Here is an 18,335-nt window from a genome sequence, read left to right as displayed (position 1 = left end):
TTTAACTGGCTCACAGACGGACACACAAAATGCAGGACAATGTAGCACTTTAAAGACTAACAAGATGGTTTATTAGATGATGAGCTTTTGTGGGCCAGACCCACTTCCTCAGATCAAATAGTGGAAGAAAGTAGTCACAACCATATATACCAAAGGATACAATTAAAAAAAATGAACAAATATGAAAAGGACACACACATTTCTAAAATATATAGACAGATTAGCTTTGCTCTTCAACCTATACCTGTGTCGAGCAGAATATGACAATAGACTCAGCATGACATGGGCTGCATCAATGGTGTGATTATATGAGACTGGTAAAACTGCCTATGTTAAGGTTGTTCAGCACTTGTCATTGCAAGATCGGCACTGCAGTTGCTTATAACTCTGTACAACTAACTGTTTGGGCTGAAATGGTCTATGCAGGGTTTTTACTTCAGGTTGTTTTTGTGGAGGTGAAGGAGGGGAGGACTTCAACCAAAATGTTTAGCCATTTATGAGATTGAGGCGAGGGGGAAATTATATTGTTTTGTCTATCTCAAAATATTCTGATGCTTTCTTAAAGTTCTATCGCTTTCAGGTTTTGTCTGAATGCTGTGAAGATTTAACGTATAATTTAGTAACCTCTTGGGAAATAAGGAAGCTCATGTAGCCCATAATATCTCTCTTATGTTTTCATTAACGTATTTGTAGACTATATTTAAGTGCACAGAAAAAACAGATGATAAAATCAAATGAATTGAGAAGGGCAAAATAATGCTTTTCTATTGATCACTGTAATGGCTAACACTTAGAAAATATATTTTCCACAAATGCTAGCTCAATGGCAAAATATGGTTCAACATTAACCATAAAAAGTTAGTCATATTTTCATAATTTACAATAGCAATAATGACCTCCAAATCAGACATTCTCTGGCTGTTAATGATATTCTGAGTGAAAGAGCTTTCAGCTAAGAACAAACTATTCAGAAACCTCCCCCTTGTGAATCACTCCTCTAAGGGAGCCATTCCAGGCTTCACTTTAACCTCCACAATACTTACAAAGCTGTGATAATTCCACATGGACATTTCCTCCTTTTGGATTCATCTTCTGTGCTTGACTTGCAGGAATGGGTTTATATGACTGGCCTGTTGCTCTGTACATTGCTTGAACCCATAATATTCTATCCTGGTCATCATCACTGGCAAATATTACCGTATCTCCTTCTTTAACAGCATTGAAAAACATTTGACCACCCTGAAGACCTGCAAAAATAGACAAGAAAATAAATATAACAGCACCAGTTATTGAATACATATTTAGTATGTTAACTAACTGAATGCCAATATTTTTAAGATCATGATATGAACTAAATAGGTATTTGTGCTCAAGAAGCACAAGAAACTTATGCAGCACTGCTATTAAAATGGGAACATGTAGTCATACCATATACGGGCCATGCAAAGATTAACACAAATCCTAACCTGTTTTTTACTGAAATCAAGGATCAAAGAAACTAATAGTCATATGTAGCACATATATATTTTTACCTACAAACTACTGCACAAACTAATCAAGTTGTTCAACATCTCTGATATATAGGTAATTTTGATTATTCCTATTTTCATGTCCAGAAATTGAGGGAGAGATGTTAACTGACTATAACCTATGAGTTCCTAGCTTCTGATTCTGGTGTGTATTTACTAAACCATGCTAACTCTTGCAATGCTGAAGAGTGTGCCTTTAGATCAGTGTTTCGCGAAGTGTCCGGGAGACCACTTTGAGAAATCTGCTACCTAGCTGCTCCGGTGTATTTATTTACTGGCTCTGCAGTCAGACTCATGGCTCCCATTGGCTCCAGTTTGCCATTTCCAGCCAAGGGGAACTGAGGGAAGTGGTATGGGCTGAGCCACCAGTTCCTGTGGTTCCCCTTGGCTGGAAACAGCAAACCAGAGCCAATGGGAGCTGTGAGGCTCCACAGCCACAGAGCCAGTAAGTAAACACACCGGAGTGGCCAGTTAGCATGTTTCTCAAAGTGGTTTCATGGAAACATTTAGATTAACAGACTTCATTCAGTAGAGTCCTGTGGAGTTCTCACTATCTGTCAATATTTACATTAACAATATAAAAAGAAAGGGGAAGATATTGGTTTGCTGTGTTTCCCCTAGAGGTGTGTTTTTGTTTTAGTGCAAATGGTTCTGTAACCCATTGGACACCTTAGTTTGAATTTTTTGATCTCTCTTTCACCAAACTTCTTTCTTTCTAAACCATTATTTTCACAGAGAAGAAACTGTAAAATGTTCCACTACCGGGAGAAAATAAACATAATCGGCTACGTCTAGACTGGCCCCTTCTTCGGAAGAGGCATGCTAATTTCTAACTTTGAAATAGGGAAATCCGCGGGGGATTTAAATATCCCCCGCGGGATTTAAATAAACATGGCCGCCGCTTTTTTTCCGGCTTAGGGAAAAGCCGGAAAAGAGTATCCAGACTGGCGCAATCCTCCGGAATAAAGCCCTATTCTGGAGGATCTCTTATTCCTACTTTCAGAGATCCTCCAGAATAGGGCTTTATTCCGGAGGATTGCACCAGTCTGGATGCTCTTTTCCGGCTTTTCCCCAAGCCGGAAAAAAAGCGGCGGCCATGTTTATTTAAATCCCGCGGGGGATATTTAAATCCCCCGCGGATTTCCCTATTTCAAAGTTAGAAATTAGCATGCCTCTTCTGAAGAAGGGGCCAGTCTAGACGTAGCCATCATGTTGACTGACAGAAACATGAAAAAAAATAAAGTAAAATGAATCTGCTGTTGTACACATACTGTGAAACACTTTTGTAATGTCATGAAGAGTACCTTGGTGAGGAGATGTATAATCCACAGTGTATCCTTCAAGCTGCATTAATTCCTGAGGCTCAGATTTCTTTTCTCTGTAACTGCACATTGCAAATGTGTACTGGCTTACCTGAAGAAGAACAGGAATTTTGGTTTGCCACATTTCATTTAATATGTTTTCATGCCAGAAGTCAATTGACTAGTGTTATACAATACAAACAATACACATCCAGAAAGCAGAAGTAGCTCTTAGAAAAGAGCTGGCAAAGACTAGTTTGCAAATGAGGGATTTATTTAAAGAAACATCTCAGATAGGGCAAAATTTCTAATGCCCTCTCCCCTTGTGCTACGAATAGGCAAAGAAGTCTGGATCACACATACTTGCAAGTTTCTCCAACACAGCACACTCTGAAGTATAACTTTCAAAAAAGTCCCAGAGTGTCACTCAGTTTGATGGGAGTGAAATTATTGGGGTCTGATGGAGGAAACACTTGGTACAGCAATCTAAATGCTTGACCTGAGAGGGTGAGAAAGTACCAGAACTCTAGTCAGAAGACCTGAAGCAGACTACTTTGTGGAGAAGACATTGCTGAAAGAAGGAAGTCCAGGTTTACACCACACAATCAGCCATTGGGGATAAATGAGAGTGCAGTCTGGTCACTCCTAATCAATAGAGATAAGAGCTAGTTATAGTCTGTAATATGGGGAAGAGGAGAACCCAGATTTTACATGGGGCAGGTGAAAGAAAGCTATAGGAGGACTTTTGAATCTTTATCTAAACTCACCTTTGGGGGTTTCTCCATTCCTAGACCTAATTAGTACATAATTCACTAACATTCCTCATCTAAGGTCAAATTCTAGCAGCTGAATTCAATGGGTTCTGCAAGTGCTTGACCAAATTATGCATTACATCTTCTTTAAAAAAAAAAAAAAAAAAAAAAAGCAACCGATCTCCAACTCAGTACATTTTCAAAATGGCACATGTACATTTTCCTGTGTGACTTGTCCTTTGACATGCTCAGATGAAAGGTGTAATATTAATGTTAAGTATTATTAATAATAGAATAAATTCTTGTATATTGCTTTGAAAATGTACTGCATTGTTTTAATTATTCTTTGTTGCTTTACAGCTGCCATAAAGTCCCCCAAAAGATTTGGCACCTTTGTGGCAGATGCACATGAAAAATGATCAGTCCTGCTTGCAGAGCTTGCAAGCTAAATGAAGACGACAGATAAGTGAAGTATGATCCCATTTTACAAACGCGGAACTAGACACAAAAAGATTAAGTGACTTATCCAGTGTCAGAAAGGTAGTCTATGGTGAGACAGAAACAAAAACTAAGTATTCGGAGTCCCAGTCAAATACCTTAATCACAACCTTTCTTCTATTTTTTTCCACATACAGGAACTAAGGATAAATTAAATTATACAGTGTATATGTGCATACATGAGATTCTCTATGCAGATGTTATATTATCTGTTACTTAAAATATTTATTTAGTCTGATATTTCTATAAATATTAAAATGAGCAGCACGTGCTGGTTCAGATCCAGATTCTTTTACTCACATTGAGCAGCAAACTCACTCCTCAAACTTGGCCCATCAATTGAAATGGGACAACCTTAGGAGTAAGGTACAACTCAACCTGAGGGAGGAAGGCAGAATCGGGCCAAAATGGCTAAAATGACTTTGACATGGATTCTAAGGTCATAAGGTACCATTATGATCCGCTGGTCTGACCACACAAGCCATAGAACCATACCTAGGTATGCAAGAAGCTCATATTTTAATGAGCTAATGCATAATATTTAGAAAGATGACGAGTCTTGATTTATAAAGACAACAGGTGATAGAGAATCTATCATGTCCCAAGTAAGTTGTTCCAACCATTAAATTACTCTCCAATATAAAAATTTAATTTATTTTCTTCCTCCCATTCCCTGCATATCCTCCCCTCTCCTACTGTCCGCTAGATTCACCTGATGAGTTTTGTCTCCCATTAGATTTTAAGATTTTTGAGTTTGTGACCAAGACTTCCTATATACTTATGCCCAGCAAAACTTGACCCTGATCCTGATTTCAAACTGTGAGCACTATAATAGTTTATGTAAACTCAAATAAAAATAAATCTGCAAAAGTTAATTAAGACTATTGCAACCTATATAAACGATAAGGCTGCTGCTGTGCGAGTATTGAAATATTTCTGATGGACAATTGGGTAGCTTGAACAATGTTTTAGTTGCACCAGCTTTTGCCTTATCAAGAATCAGTGCGTTTGCCACAATATTGTTGTTATTGTTAATTATTTTTACAGGACTCAAAAGTGTGCAAGGTGCTTAATGCAACAAATACTAGACAAATCCCTGCTGAAAAGGGCTTACAACAAGGAGAAAAAAAATCTCACATTTGTTCACTACTCCTCTTCTAAATGTATGTCAAACCCTCCTTCATCATTCCAAGCCAAAGTAGTGCTGGGTATTCACTTGGATATGAACATACTCATGACTGCATCCATCTGGCATGTAATTCTGAGCTCACACTTGCAATCATTCCACATATATTTTCATGAATCATATATAGCCATTTACAGACAGACTTGTGAGGAGTCCCTGGTACTAATTATAATAATGATCCCCCACCATAGAAAATTCTGATTCAATCTGAACCACAATCCTCTTCCTGATACTCCCATCTGGGTCACTACAGATTCTCTGTCCTGTCTCCACAACAAAGTAGATGATTGTCTGAGCTGGAATTAGGGAAGACCAGGTGTTACCACCTGCTATAAATTCTTTAGTTACCCTTTCTATGAGCCTTATGTTTTACTGGCTATTTAACTGAAGCAATCATATGCTCTGCTGATAAAAAAAAACTTCTTACATTATCAAGGTAAAGCAAAACAATATACTTAACCTAAATATTTTCAAACAATAAAACTTTTTAGTAAAAATAATGTAAAATAAACACTCATTGGGTGGTAGGACTATAAAGAGTATTTCTACTTTCTTTTGTAATACTACCTAGCAGTGCACTATTGTCATATTTTTATGCATTAAGTCTATGAGGCCAGGATTTCATGTGCCACATAGAGGAAGATTTTCTGCACTAATACACTACAAACCCAATGTTATACCTGAGATACAGTGATGATATTTTCATCCTCTGAGCAAATAACCTAAACGCCCTCACAGATTTCCACCATGTCTTCAGCAACCATTACCCACCCATCAAAACACTCGTTAGAATATTCCCAACATCAGTATGAACCTCCTAGGCAGCACTATCAACTTCAACAATGCATCCCTACAGATAACTATTTACAAGAAACCCACAGGACCACCACACCTGCTTTCACAGAGCCAGTGAACACCCCAGTCACACCAAAAAATCCATTATCTACAGCTAGGCACTGAGAGACCACAGAATATGCTCCAAGGAGAAAGTCCACACTTAAAACAACCTTCAAAAAGCCAGGACACTTCACCAGAGAAGTAGGTCATTTTATGGAATGGGCCACTTAAATATCCCAAGAGAACCTTCTTCATTATGGGGAAAAACCACTGACCACACATCCTTATTTGTTACTTATCACCCTGCACTGGAAACCACATGGGGTATAATTAATCAACTACAATCCATAGTTGATGGGGATCCCATCCTGAAATATTTCCAGAATCCCCTCTTCTGGCTCTCTCATGAGCCACAAACTCACCCACCTCATTATCAGAAGCAAGATCCCCACAGAGCAAGACACATCATCTCAGATAGCACAAGATTCTGCCAGAACAACAGATGAAAAACTTGAAAACTGCTGACACATTTCTGCTACTATCAATACCATCCCCTTTGCAATACATCTTTCAAGATCCAGTGGATCTACACATGCCTATCATATGTGGTGTACCTCATTCAGTGCACTACATGCCCTAATGTCAACTATGTCGGTGAAATAAGAATCACTACACTCTTAAATGAACTCAAACAGAAAATAATAAAACACAAAACCACCACATCACCAGTGAGCAAACACTTTTCATAAAGCAATCACTGCATTTTTGACCTCTCAGTCCTTATTCTCAAAGGAAACCTGCACAAAACCTTCAGAGGAGAAGCCTACAAGCTTTAATTCATAACTTTGCTAGACACTGAAAACTATGGGTTTAATACAGAGACTGGATGTACAGCTTATAATAACAATCTAGCCCACTAACGCTATTCATTCCCTTTTTTTTGTCCTGTGACTGCAGAGGTATTAACTGGTTACTTCATCTTCAATGGTCTCTTAGAATGTGTCAACTATGTACTCTAAATCAGTGATTTTCAACTTTTTTCATTTGCGGACCCCTAAAATAATGTGAAAAGAGGTGCAAATCTTAGATATAGTCTGTGGCCCTCCAGGAATCTGCAGACCACAGGTTGAAAAGCACTGTTTTATGGCAATGATGACCTTTTGCAGACCCTGTAGACAGTCTATGAGATCCCAGTTCTAAACAATCCGTTCCACCTTGTATTTAGCTGCAATACTGTATCTTTTCTGGATCTGAAGAAGAGGTAAGCTCAAAAACTTGTCGCTTCCACGAAAAGAGTTTGGTCCAATAAAAGATATTTTACTCACTGTACACCTCCAGTGTAGCTCATGTCCTTGCAGAGTTTTGCTACACAGGAGGGTCAGATGTGGGTATTGACAGTTCACTGAGAAACTTGAAGATCATATAAGAACCCTCCTCTTTTTCTTACATTTTTGAGATAAAGCTTAGGATTTTTGACTGAGTTGGTGAGACGAGACTATAGAAAGCTACAGAACACAGCACAAACACCCCTCCCCCGAAGCTACTAGTTTACTTTCATAGCTTGGTTGAATGTTCATATATTTACAGATTTTAAGGCTAAAAGGACCATTAGAGTAATATAGTCTAACCTCCTGCTTAATTTAGGCCCACAGGATTTCCCTGAAGTCTATTTGAAGTAGAATATATATTTTCCAATCTTGATTTAAAGATTTGTAGTAACAGAGCTGCCCCCCCGCCCCACCCTACAACTCTTGATAAACTGATCAAATGGTTAATTACTTCCACCATTAAAATGTGGTCTTCTTTCTAGCTTGGATTTGTCTAGCTTTAACTTCTAACTATTGGATTTTGTTGCATCTTTGTCTGATAGACAGTAGAGCCCTCTATTATGAAATTTCTATTCATCTAGATATCAATAGATAGTGATCTAATCACTCTTTCACCTTCTCTTTGTTAAGTTAAAGAGCTTGAGCTCTTGCAAGCTTGTAAACATGTTTTCTAACCCTTTAATCATTCTTATTGTTCTTCTCTGAACCCTCTCCAATGTATCACCATCCTTCTTAATTGTTGACTCCTGATAAGAGACAGTATTCCAGTAGTGGTCACTCCAATGCCAAACACAAAGGTATCATAACCTCCATATAACAAGATGGCCTGGTTTTCACATCCAAAAGTTGTGCTAGTCCTTTTGGCCACTATGTCACATTGAGAATTCATGTTCGGCTGATTATCTACCACAATCCTCAAACCTTTTTCAGGCTTCCCAGAACAGAGTCCTGAATCCTATAGCATAGGCCAGCTATTCCCTGCTACCACACCGCTGCTTCAAGATTTCTTGCAGGCAACATAGAGGAAGTGAGACTTAAGGAAACGTGCAGTGAGCCTTCTAAATTATTTCTCAGTATAGGAAGTGGTTTTAGACAGACAGACATGATATACTTCTTCCTATGTCAAGTTCATCCCTAGAAAGCTGAACATGGATGTCTAAGCCACCATATTTAGAGGCCATGGATAATAAAATATTAATATTAAGCATTAGACTATAAGAATGGCCATATAGTTCAGCATCCTATTTCAAACAGTGGTCACTGCCACATACTTCAGAGGGAATGAATAGAATAGTGCAATTTCAAATGACCCATCCCCTGTAGTCCAATACTGGCTGCTAGCAGTTTGAGCTATAGGAATGTCCAAATCATTGCATCCCTGGCCATCTTAGCTTATAGACATTGTGGACCTATCAATCATGAATATATTTTTTTTTAATTAGTTATGCTTTTGGCCCTCACAATATCCCATGGCAAAGAGTTCTGCAGGTTAACTGCGAATTCTGTAAAGTAGTAAATTTTTGTTTGATATCTGCTGCCAATTAATTTTGTTAAGTGACTCCCTACTACCTATGTTGTGGGAACACTTCCCTATTCACTTTCTCCACAGCATTCATGATTTTGTAGAGCTGCATCTTATCCACCCTTTGTTGTCTCTTTTCTAGATTGAACAGTCTGAGACTTAAGCTGATGAGTTTCATCCCTATAATCATTGTGTTGCTCCTTTCCCCAACTTTTCCAATTCTAATATAACTTTTTAAAAATTGGGTGACCAGAACTGCACTCAACAGTCAAGGTGTAGGCATACCATGGATTTATATAGTGGCACTAAGATCTTTTCTGTTTTATTATTGATCCCTTTCCTAATAATTTCTAACATTGTTTGCATTTTTTGCTGCCACTGCTCATAGTGCACCTGATTTCAGAGAACTATCTATGATGACTCGAAGGTCTTACTTGAGTGGTAACAACTAATTGAAACCACGTCATTTTGGACAGCTGGGATTATTTTTTCAAATGTGGATTACTTTGCAGTTATTAGCTCTAAGTTTCATCTGCAATTTTTTGTTACCCCGTCGCCTAATTTAGGGAGACTTCTTTGTAACTCTTCTCAGTTTGGACTTATTATATTGAATAAGGTTGTGTTGTCTGTAAAATTAAAAATAGGAAATGATAATGTTTTTCATGTTAAGAATCTTTCCAACCCATTTTTTTAATTCTCTACTGAAAACTGACTTAAAGGTCCCTGGTTCAAACATAAATTCTTTCATGCAAGTCTTGTAGCTAAGATATATAGGAACAGATCTTGCAGCCCTTACTTAGTCAAACCACTTACAGATTCTGTAGCAGGTCAGAAGGACAAGATTTAGCCTACATATCTGAGATAACAAGAGCGCCGATGTCTAAGCAGATGGACTTCTGCATTTAATGCTGAAAAGAACAGTTAAGACTGAATTACAATGATAGTGGAAATGCCTCTCTGTTTTGCTTATTGTGAGAAGAAAATATTGCCAGATCATAAGCAAGATAAAATATCAGAGCTGCCTACGTTTTCTTCTTTAAAATATAAAATATTTTGCCCCTGTCATTTCTAGTTTGAAAAAAATAAAGAGATGGATAGACAGCATTCTAAAGAAGTGTCGGGATTTTAAAAGAAATAAAAAAATATATATAACAAAACAGAGGTAGTTAGAATTTCCAAATACTCGAAAGCCTGTTTTAACTGTCTATTCTATCAACATGTTCCTTTTCAGACCAGATATAATTTCTGGTCTAAAATAAAAGGGAATAACCACACACACACGTTTCCTGAACAATCAGCATTACATACTAATGTCACACCTGAGTAATAGTTCACAACTATGTATAAACCATGTTGAAGGCATCTGTCATATAATTGATTATTAAGTGCTTAGTTCATTAAAAGTCTAAGTCAAATTGATATGAAAGAGACAGAGCGGGAGGGGAAAGACAAGAATGTCAATAATTAATTAATGTAACAGATTGATATGCATTGTTATGTTTATTTCAAATCTTTCACCTGCACTGATGACATGCGGCAAGTAGCATGTATACATCATATCAATAAGCAGGGCCTGACCATATAGCTGATATTGATTTCACACAGTATATTTATATCATATAATCTTGGTTTTTGTAGCTACTTCATATTATGTTTCTGTCATGTTGCTATCACATACCAACTTTACTGATGTGGGCCAAAATAAAGCACTGTTGGCTAGTGCAGGAAATCACCACATTTAGAGAATTATTGTAATGCCTTTTCTCTAGATTTCAACTTGAGAATAGAAAGTGGGAGATAATTAAAATTAAGTTTGTTGGACTCAACTAGTTTCCTAGCTTGTTTGACAATCTCTTCACCCACCCCCAAACCAGCTTAGGTGCTCATCTTCTATACATTTAGGAGATCCACAGAAAATACTGGCTGGAGGAAGAGCCTGTTTGTGCAACAGAGGGTAGCACAACTGGGGGGGGAAGGGAGGCGCTTGCTGCAGAAACCAAGCATGGAGGAATAGCAGGATGAGCAGCATTCATAGAATCATAGAATCATAGAATAATAGGACTGGAAGGGACCTTGAGAGGTCATCGAGTCCAGCCCCCCGCCCTCAAGGCAGGATCAAGCTCCGTCTACACCATCCCTGACAGATGTCTATCTAACCTGTTCTTAAATATCTCCAGAGAGGGAGATTCCACCACCTCCCTTGGCAATTTATTCCAATATTTGACCACCCTGACAGTTAGGAATTTTTTCCTAATGTCCAATCTAAACCTCCCCTGCTGCACTTTAAGCCCATTACTCCTTGTCCTGTCCTCAGAAACCAAGAGGAACAAATTTTCTCCTTCCTCCTTGTGACACCCTTTTAGATATTTGAAAACCGCTATCATGTCCCCCCTTAATCTTCTTTTTCCCAAACTAAACAAGCCCAGTTCATGAAGCCTGGCTTCATAGGTCATGTTCTCTAAACCTTTAATCATTCTTGTCGCTCTTCTCTGTACCCTTTCCAATTTCTCCACATCTTTCTTGAAATGTGGTGCCCAGAACTGATTCCATCCCTCCTGAGCACTTCAAGCAGTTCATCACCTGCAAACAAGCCTTATATAGCCATATCAGGGTCCTCCCACCCCTGCTAAAACTTGGTAAGCTCAAAAGGAGTCTTAATAACGCCCCTGGAAGCCATAGTAGGCTCAGAAGAACTTGTCAAGACTCACTGAAGTGCCTTGCCCCCCTAGTCTTATAAAGATTTTGACCCTTAAGTCATAGGTTAGAACTTGATTCCATAGCACAGAAGCCATTGACTTCATTGGACGCCAAACCATATCCATATGCTTTCAACTTTCAATTTCCTTTCAACAAGGATTTTGTCTGGGATGGTTATTATTCTGTTTAACTTCCTCTAAATTCTCAGGAGAGAAGTGGCCTACAGGAGAAGCTGCGTGTGGATGTGCAACAGAATGCAAGAGGAAGGAGATGGTTTCCAGAAAAATAGTTATCCAGGTTTAGAAGCATGAATCTTTTTAAAAATCCTTGGGTTGATGAGCTCCCTATACGTCCATCAATAATATGTGATCAAGGAGATATACGTAATCATCATGGCACCTTTCTGCAAATTAGAACAGGGACACACACAAAGGAGAAGAATAGACTAAAGTGTATCACATTTTCACCCATGACCTGAAAACAACCAACACCTTGGCTGCATCTAGACTGGCATGATTTCGCGCAAATACTTTTAACGGAAAAGTTTTTCTGTTAAAAGTATTTGCGCAAGAGAGTCTATATACTGGCATGTGCCTTTGCGCAAAAGATTTGCTTTTGCGCAAAAGCATCCATGCCAGTGTAGATGCTTTCTTGCGCAAGAAAGCTCCGATGGCCATTTTAGCCATCGGGCTTTCTTGCATAAGAAATTAACTTGGCTGTCTGCACTGGCCACTGCAAGAGGGCTTATCCCTGAGAGGGAGCATTGGAGTATTTGCGCAAGAACCACTGATTTTGTACAGTACAAAGTCAGTGTTCTTGCACAAATACTCGTGGCCAGTGTAGACAGGTGGCAAGATTTGGTGCAAAAGCAATTGCTTTTGCGCAAAATCTTGCCAGTCTAAACGCACCCCTTGAGTATACGCAGAAAGAGTGCTAATTTTTTTAAACACTAAATAAAACTCTTGCTCATTTCTCCAATCTGACAACTCATGTAAGAATTTCTATTCCAAAGCTTTTATTTGCCTATTTGGTTGTGTAAAGAAAAATTGTTCACTCTTGCCACAAAAGGCAAGACAGGAGGAAATGGGACAGCAATCTTGTTTAGATTAAATCTTCCTGACTCTAAGATCACTAGGACAATGGAACAAACTACTTAGGGAAAGCTGTGGGAGCTCCTTCACTGCAGGTTTTCAAAAAGAGGTTGGGTAGCCAGCTGTCTTGGATGGTTTAGACACAACAAATCCTGCATTTTGGCAGAGGATTAGACTAGAATGTTCTTTGTGGTCTCTTCTAACCCTACAATTCTATGATTAAATTTCTAATACAGAAAGGAGATGTAGATAAACACACACACAAAACTGAAACATCAAGAAAGTATAACACTGGGCTACTTTATTAAATTTCAAATAGTAGAACACAATAGTTGAATTAGCTCATTCAGGTGGGATAAATACATTTCACTTTTTATTTTTTTAAGTTGCCAATTAACTGAATGCTACTAGAAAGGGCTATGCTCGATAGGATAATTCAAAACTGCACACCTTCACTTCATTGTGTATTTATCATTGGACTTTCATACTGAAAGTTTTTCTGAGCAGGATGTGGTCTATGTGTACATTAAATGCCCTCATACTTTTGTTCACTCAAATTATGAATAAAGATAGATAATGAGGCTACTATAATATTTGGAGTTCTATGAACATAAATTGAAGGTAAGTATTTATAAAAGAGAATATACTGCTTGATCAGTGCAAAAATCATAGATAAGATCTCACCGTTCTGATAGTATGTTACCAGAAACTTCACTGTCTGAACTTAATAGGCAAAGAAACTAACCTGAACAAGAACGAAATAGCGTTTTTTCCATCTTTTCCAAACCTTCTGTCCAAGAGCATATAGATACCTGCCAAGTTTAAAAAAAATATTATCTGAATAATCCATGTCATACCAAGAAGAGCCAATGAAAACCATTATTCAACTATCAAGCCTTCCTTTAAATCAAGCACTATCATTGCTAAACAGGAGTAGTTTTCTCTCCTATTTATTCAAGCTATTGAAAATGCAAGTGTGTAAATATTCCTTTTCACTCACAATTAGACTAATTAAAATATGACAGAGAAGCAAACTGATTGCATTGATATTTAAAAAGACTAATTGCTTGCCTCTTTTATGCAAGCAATTGACACTGAAAGAACAACATGACTTAGCAAATTGGAACACTTGAGGCTACACAGAAGAGTGTGTGTGTGTGTGTGTGTGTTTTCTTAAGAACTGGACTGCAGGTTTATCTTTTTTTGCTCCATGCATATTTATTTTGTATTTCTAATTTTTTACTGTTAGTTCTTCGACACTAGTGAACGTGGGTGAGTTTTGTACAACATTAACAATAGTGCCAAAATGGGAAGATAATCAAATATCATACTACCAGCACTGGACAAATGAGCAGAGCCCTCAGAACCAATGATGACAAAGCAGGCATCTCAGTCAGGGTCACAGTTTTTTGAATTCTGGACTATGCATTTTCCTTTCTGACACAGTGCTGAGAACTCCAGTCCCAAACACTGGTGAACACTTCTATTTTTCTTTGTCCGTTAGACAACCAAGAGTGGTATTAAAGTGTCCTTGAAATAAAGACTCACATAAGACTGAGTAGACAGCACTGCAAACTGATAGTCCTAAATTAAAGCACAGAGGGGAATCATGGGACAAAAATCTGACTGGTTTCAAACCTGCGGCTCTGCAGGAGGAGGTCTGTCTTTCTGCAGTTACAGAGGTAGAAACACATTGATTTGCTCTTCAGAAGGTGAAGAGCTAGTTCTACCTCCAAAATTTCAAGTAAGGCTGAAAACTCATTGTAGGATCTGTGGACTTTGCCTTACTGAGTTAAGGCAGTATATGGGATAGAAAGGGACAAGGAGGGGATAAGAGATATGCTACTCTAGAAACAGCCAGCTGCTCCACAAGAAACACCAGAGAAGCAGCATTAATGCCACTGGGAGTTCTATGTCTCTTGTCCTCAGAGGCACAGTGTGTTATGGAAGCACTGATTTACGATAGCACAAGAATTGCAGCCATCACTGCATGGGAATATAGAGGTGACAGCTGCTTGAAATCCAAGGTGTTGGGAATGGGGTTCTATTGCCTTTTGGGGTTCCATCCCTTGTGTTTTGCATCCTGTCAGCAGTAAGGTGCAGACACTAACTTGTTCCTTCCACTCACTTTTGTAGAGGACAGAAGGAAATGTGCTTATATTTCTAAATAGATTATTGCATTCTATCATTATTACAGGTGAAAGATACCACTTTTGTCCCCTGAGAATGTGTAGGACAAACCTTTTTTAATAATAAAAAATAAATAGTCTGGTAGAACTTTAAAGACTAACAAAACATGTAGATGGTATCATGAGCTTTCGTGGGCACAGCCCACTTCTTCAAATGACCGGTCATCTGAAGAAGTGGGCTGTGCCCATGAAAGCTCATGATACCATCTACATGTTTTGTTAGTCATAGAATCATAGAACCATACAACTGGAAGAGACCTCAGAAGGTCATCAAGTCCAGCCCCCTGCTCTAGGCAGGACCAATTCCAACTAAATCAACCCGGCCAGGGCTTTGTCAAGCCGAGACTTAAACACGTCTAGGGATGGAGACTCCACTTACTTCCCTCAGTAACCCATTCCAATGCTTCACCACCCTCCTAGTGAAATAGCTTTTCCTAATATCCAACCTAGACCTCTCCTACCACAACTTGAGACCATTGCTCTTTGTTCTGCCATCTGTCACTACGGAGAACAGCCTCTCTCCATCCTCTTTGGAACCTCCCTTCAGGAAGTTGAAGGCTGCTATCAAATCCTCCCTCACTCTTCGCTTCTGCAGACTAAACAGACCCAAGTCCCTCAGCCTCTCCTCATAGGTCATATGCTCCAGCCCCCTAATCATTTTGGTTGCCCTCCGCTGGACCCTCTCCAATCTTTAAAGCTCTGCCAGACTATTTTTTGTTTTTTAAGTTTATCCTGTACAGATTAACTCGTCTACCCCATGAAGATTTTTTTAATCAGACTCTGATCATTTTGTTGTACCTCACACTCATTAAAATATGGAATTAGCATCCCTTCATTCGTGCCCTGGTACAAATGTGTAAGAATTCTACTTTACTTGAGTACTGTAGGGTTTTTTTGTGCTGGTGAGATCAGACAATTTGGTTTGTGTACCATAGGTTTGTTTGCAGGACTGCTGTGTGATTGTGTTCTGGCTGAATACTCTAGAGCCTGCTGTGTAATTCCCATCTTCTCTCAATTGTATGATTATCTTAAATTCGATAAAAAGAAAGTTTAAGAAATGGGGTGTGTAAATCAGACCTGTCAGAGAAAGGGCATACTGGGAGCACATATTTAACTGTGTTTTATGTGAGAATTTATAGTGTTTGCCAATAATATATGTATTTACCACACAGAGTGCCAGAAACATACTCTAATGTGTAATGTGACTTGTTTTACTTTTCAGATATACTTTAAAAGAAGCAAACATGTTCCCCTAGGTTGGAGAATTTATTCTTTTTTGCCAACACATACCAATTCTTCTCCCTTGTAATTTCTTTCATTTCAATAATCACATTGGGGGTCGGGGGAGAGGAAAAGTGTGAATGGACATGTTTGAAGAACAGTAGCAAAAACATTTACAGAACACTGCTCTCATCCTTAGGGACAATGAGAGCACAGTTCAGAGCAGGAAAGTGGGTGCACAGGTGTCCTTTAGTGATATCTCAAGCCTAAGCCTGTCCTCTGCTAAGATGGTTCTCTAGCATAATTCAGAGGAGCCATGCTTTAATCTGTGCTGGATGGCAATGGTCCATAAGGCCAACACAGTAGCTGGAAATTGCTGAGACACATCCTGACCATGTGCACTTACTGCCCTCAGTGTACGTCTATACTGCAATTAGACACCTGTAGCTGACCTGGGTCAGCTGAGTGGGACTTGGGCTGCAGGGCTGCTTAACTGTTGTGTGGACCAAATGAGCATAGCATTGAGAAATGACAAAGGACATCCTAACTGTATGATGATCCATGAATATTTGATCCCTGAAGTCTTTCTAAAAGAAAAAAAAGGTGGTTTTTAAGCTTCTCTTCCCACACAGCTGTTTACAATTAAAACTTCTTTTTTAAGACCAGATACTCTTTTTTTTAAATGGGCACAATTCTCACAATTTACAATTAACTCAAAACCAGTTTAAAAATAGAGAGAGAAAAACTAATAAATATTCTTTTTCCTTTAGTAAGTCTATCCAAAGTAAAACTACCAGCTTTTGCTGAGGTGGGGGGAGGAAAAGGAGGAGGAAAATGTTGCCTACTTAAACTTTAAAATCTGCTGTTCTGACATAAGAGTAAGTTAAAAAAATTAGCACTACTGACACAAAGCTGGGATATAACACAGAGAAGCAAAAGCTTTATGGCATTTAGTTTTACAAATCACTATAAATACACAGCAATAATCTTAAAATATGAATCCCTCTTTCAGTTCTGTCCTTGAAGGAAACTACCGAACATTTCAGTAATTACCAAGGTCTAGGTCGAATTGTGTGGCATCACAAAGAGTTAACCATTCATTCTGTTTAGAGTAGCACTTGGAAATTTATTATGAATTTATAGGGATTTTAGTTTGTCTCATATGATGGCCAGAGCTTTTATCCCCACTGAGCCAACAGAGCCAGCTCCCAGAGTGAAAGCAGTGTTTAATTTGTGCCAGTGTTTGCCATGGCTGACCCTCGGCACCCCCAGGCTTGGCAGTTTATTGCCTTGGCATCTCTGGGCTTGCCCTTTTAGTTATGTAAGTAAAAATACTGCTTGAGCACCAACAGGTTCTTTCATGACAAATTAATCATTGGATGAAAGAGACCTGGGATTTCACTGGCAGACCTTGTGCTTCTGGAAGAAGACAAAACCTCACGTCTTTGCAAACCAAGCTCCCTCTTGGCACCTCCTCATAGGAGGCATGGGCAGGGAAAAAAGGGTTCTGAAGTGAGCAGAATCAGGTGCACCTAGACTATGTTTTTATTTAGAAAGATATGCAAATTTGTGCCAAATTTGCATATCTTCTTCCCATCGCTTTTTCGAAAGAGGTTTTTTCGAAAAAGCAAGCAAACTAGATGTGGTTCTTTCGGGAAAAAAAACTTTTTTGAAAGAATGCTGTAAACCTCATTTTTTTGAGGAAGAAGGATTCTTTCAAAAAAGGCTTTTTCCGAAAGAATCCCATCTAGAGTGCTTGCTTTTTCGAAAAAACCTCTTTTGAAAAAGCGATCTGAAGAAGATATGCAAATTTGGTGCAAATTTGCATATCTTCTTTTGAAAGAAAAAGGTAGTCTAGACATGCCCATAGGAGGTAGGCTTAGGAGGGTTTATCCTTAGTTATATGGTGGGAACCCTGTAATCCCACACTGGACCTAATTAAATGCCTGGTATATAAGAACATAAGAACACCCATACTGGGACATACCAATGGTCCATCCAGCCCAGTATCCTCTCTGCTGACAGTGGCCAACACCAGATGCCTCAGAGGGATGGGACACAACAGGTAATCCTCACGTGATCCCTCCCCTGTCACCCACCTCCGCTGAAACAGAGGCTAGGGACACCATTCCTACCTATCCTGGCTAATAGCCACTGATCAACCTAACCTCCATGAATCTATGT

At 38.8% G+C, this 18,335-nt stretch overlaps 1 protein-coding gene across 5 annotated transcripts in view; it reads right to left on the bottom strand.

The window, feature by feature from the left end:
* The window catches only part of CADPS2 (calcium dependent secretion activator 2), a 514,814-nt gene that overhangs the window by 164,597 nt on the left and 331,882 nt on the right, over nucleotides 1–18,335 (bottom strand). For all 5 annotated transcript variants that reach the window (XM_075928806.1, XM_075928789.1, XM_075928797.1 and 2 more), the window contains exons 9-11: nucleotides 13,487–13,553; nucleotides 2,834–2,942; nucleotides 1,044–1,247 (exon numbers count right to left, since the gene is read on the bottom strand). In XM_075928806.1, coding sequence (XP_075784921.1) covers nucleotides 1,044–1,247; nucleotides 2,834–2,942; nucleotides 13,487–13,553 — 380 coding nt within the window. The remainder of the gene's footprint in view (nucleotides 1–1,043; nucleotides 1,248–2,833; nucleotides 2,943–13,486; nucleotides 13,554–18,335) is intronic.

Source organism: Pelodiscus sinensis, chromosome 1 (assembly GCF_049634645.1).
Source record: "Pelodiscus sinensis isolate JC-2024 chromosome 1, ASM4963464v1, whole genome shotgun sequence".
Classification (NCBI taxonomy): domain Eukaryota; kingdom Metazoa; phylum Chordata; order Testudines; family Trionychidae; genus Pelodiscus; species Pelodiscus sinensis.
Note: the sequence above shows the minus strand (reverse complement) of the source record. Positions and strands in the feature narration are given on the sequence as shown.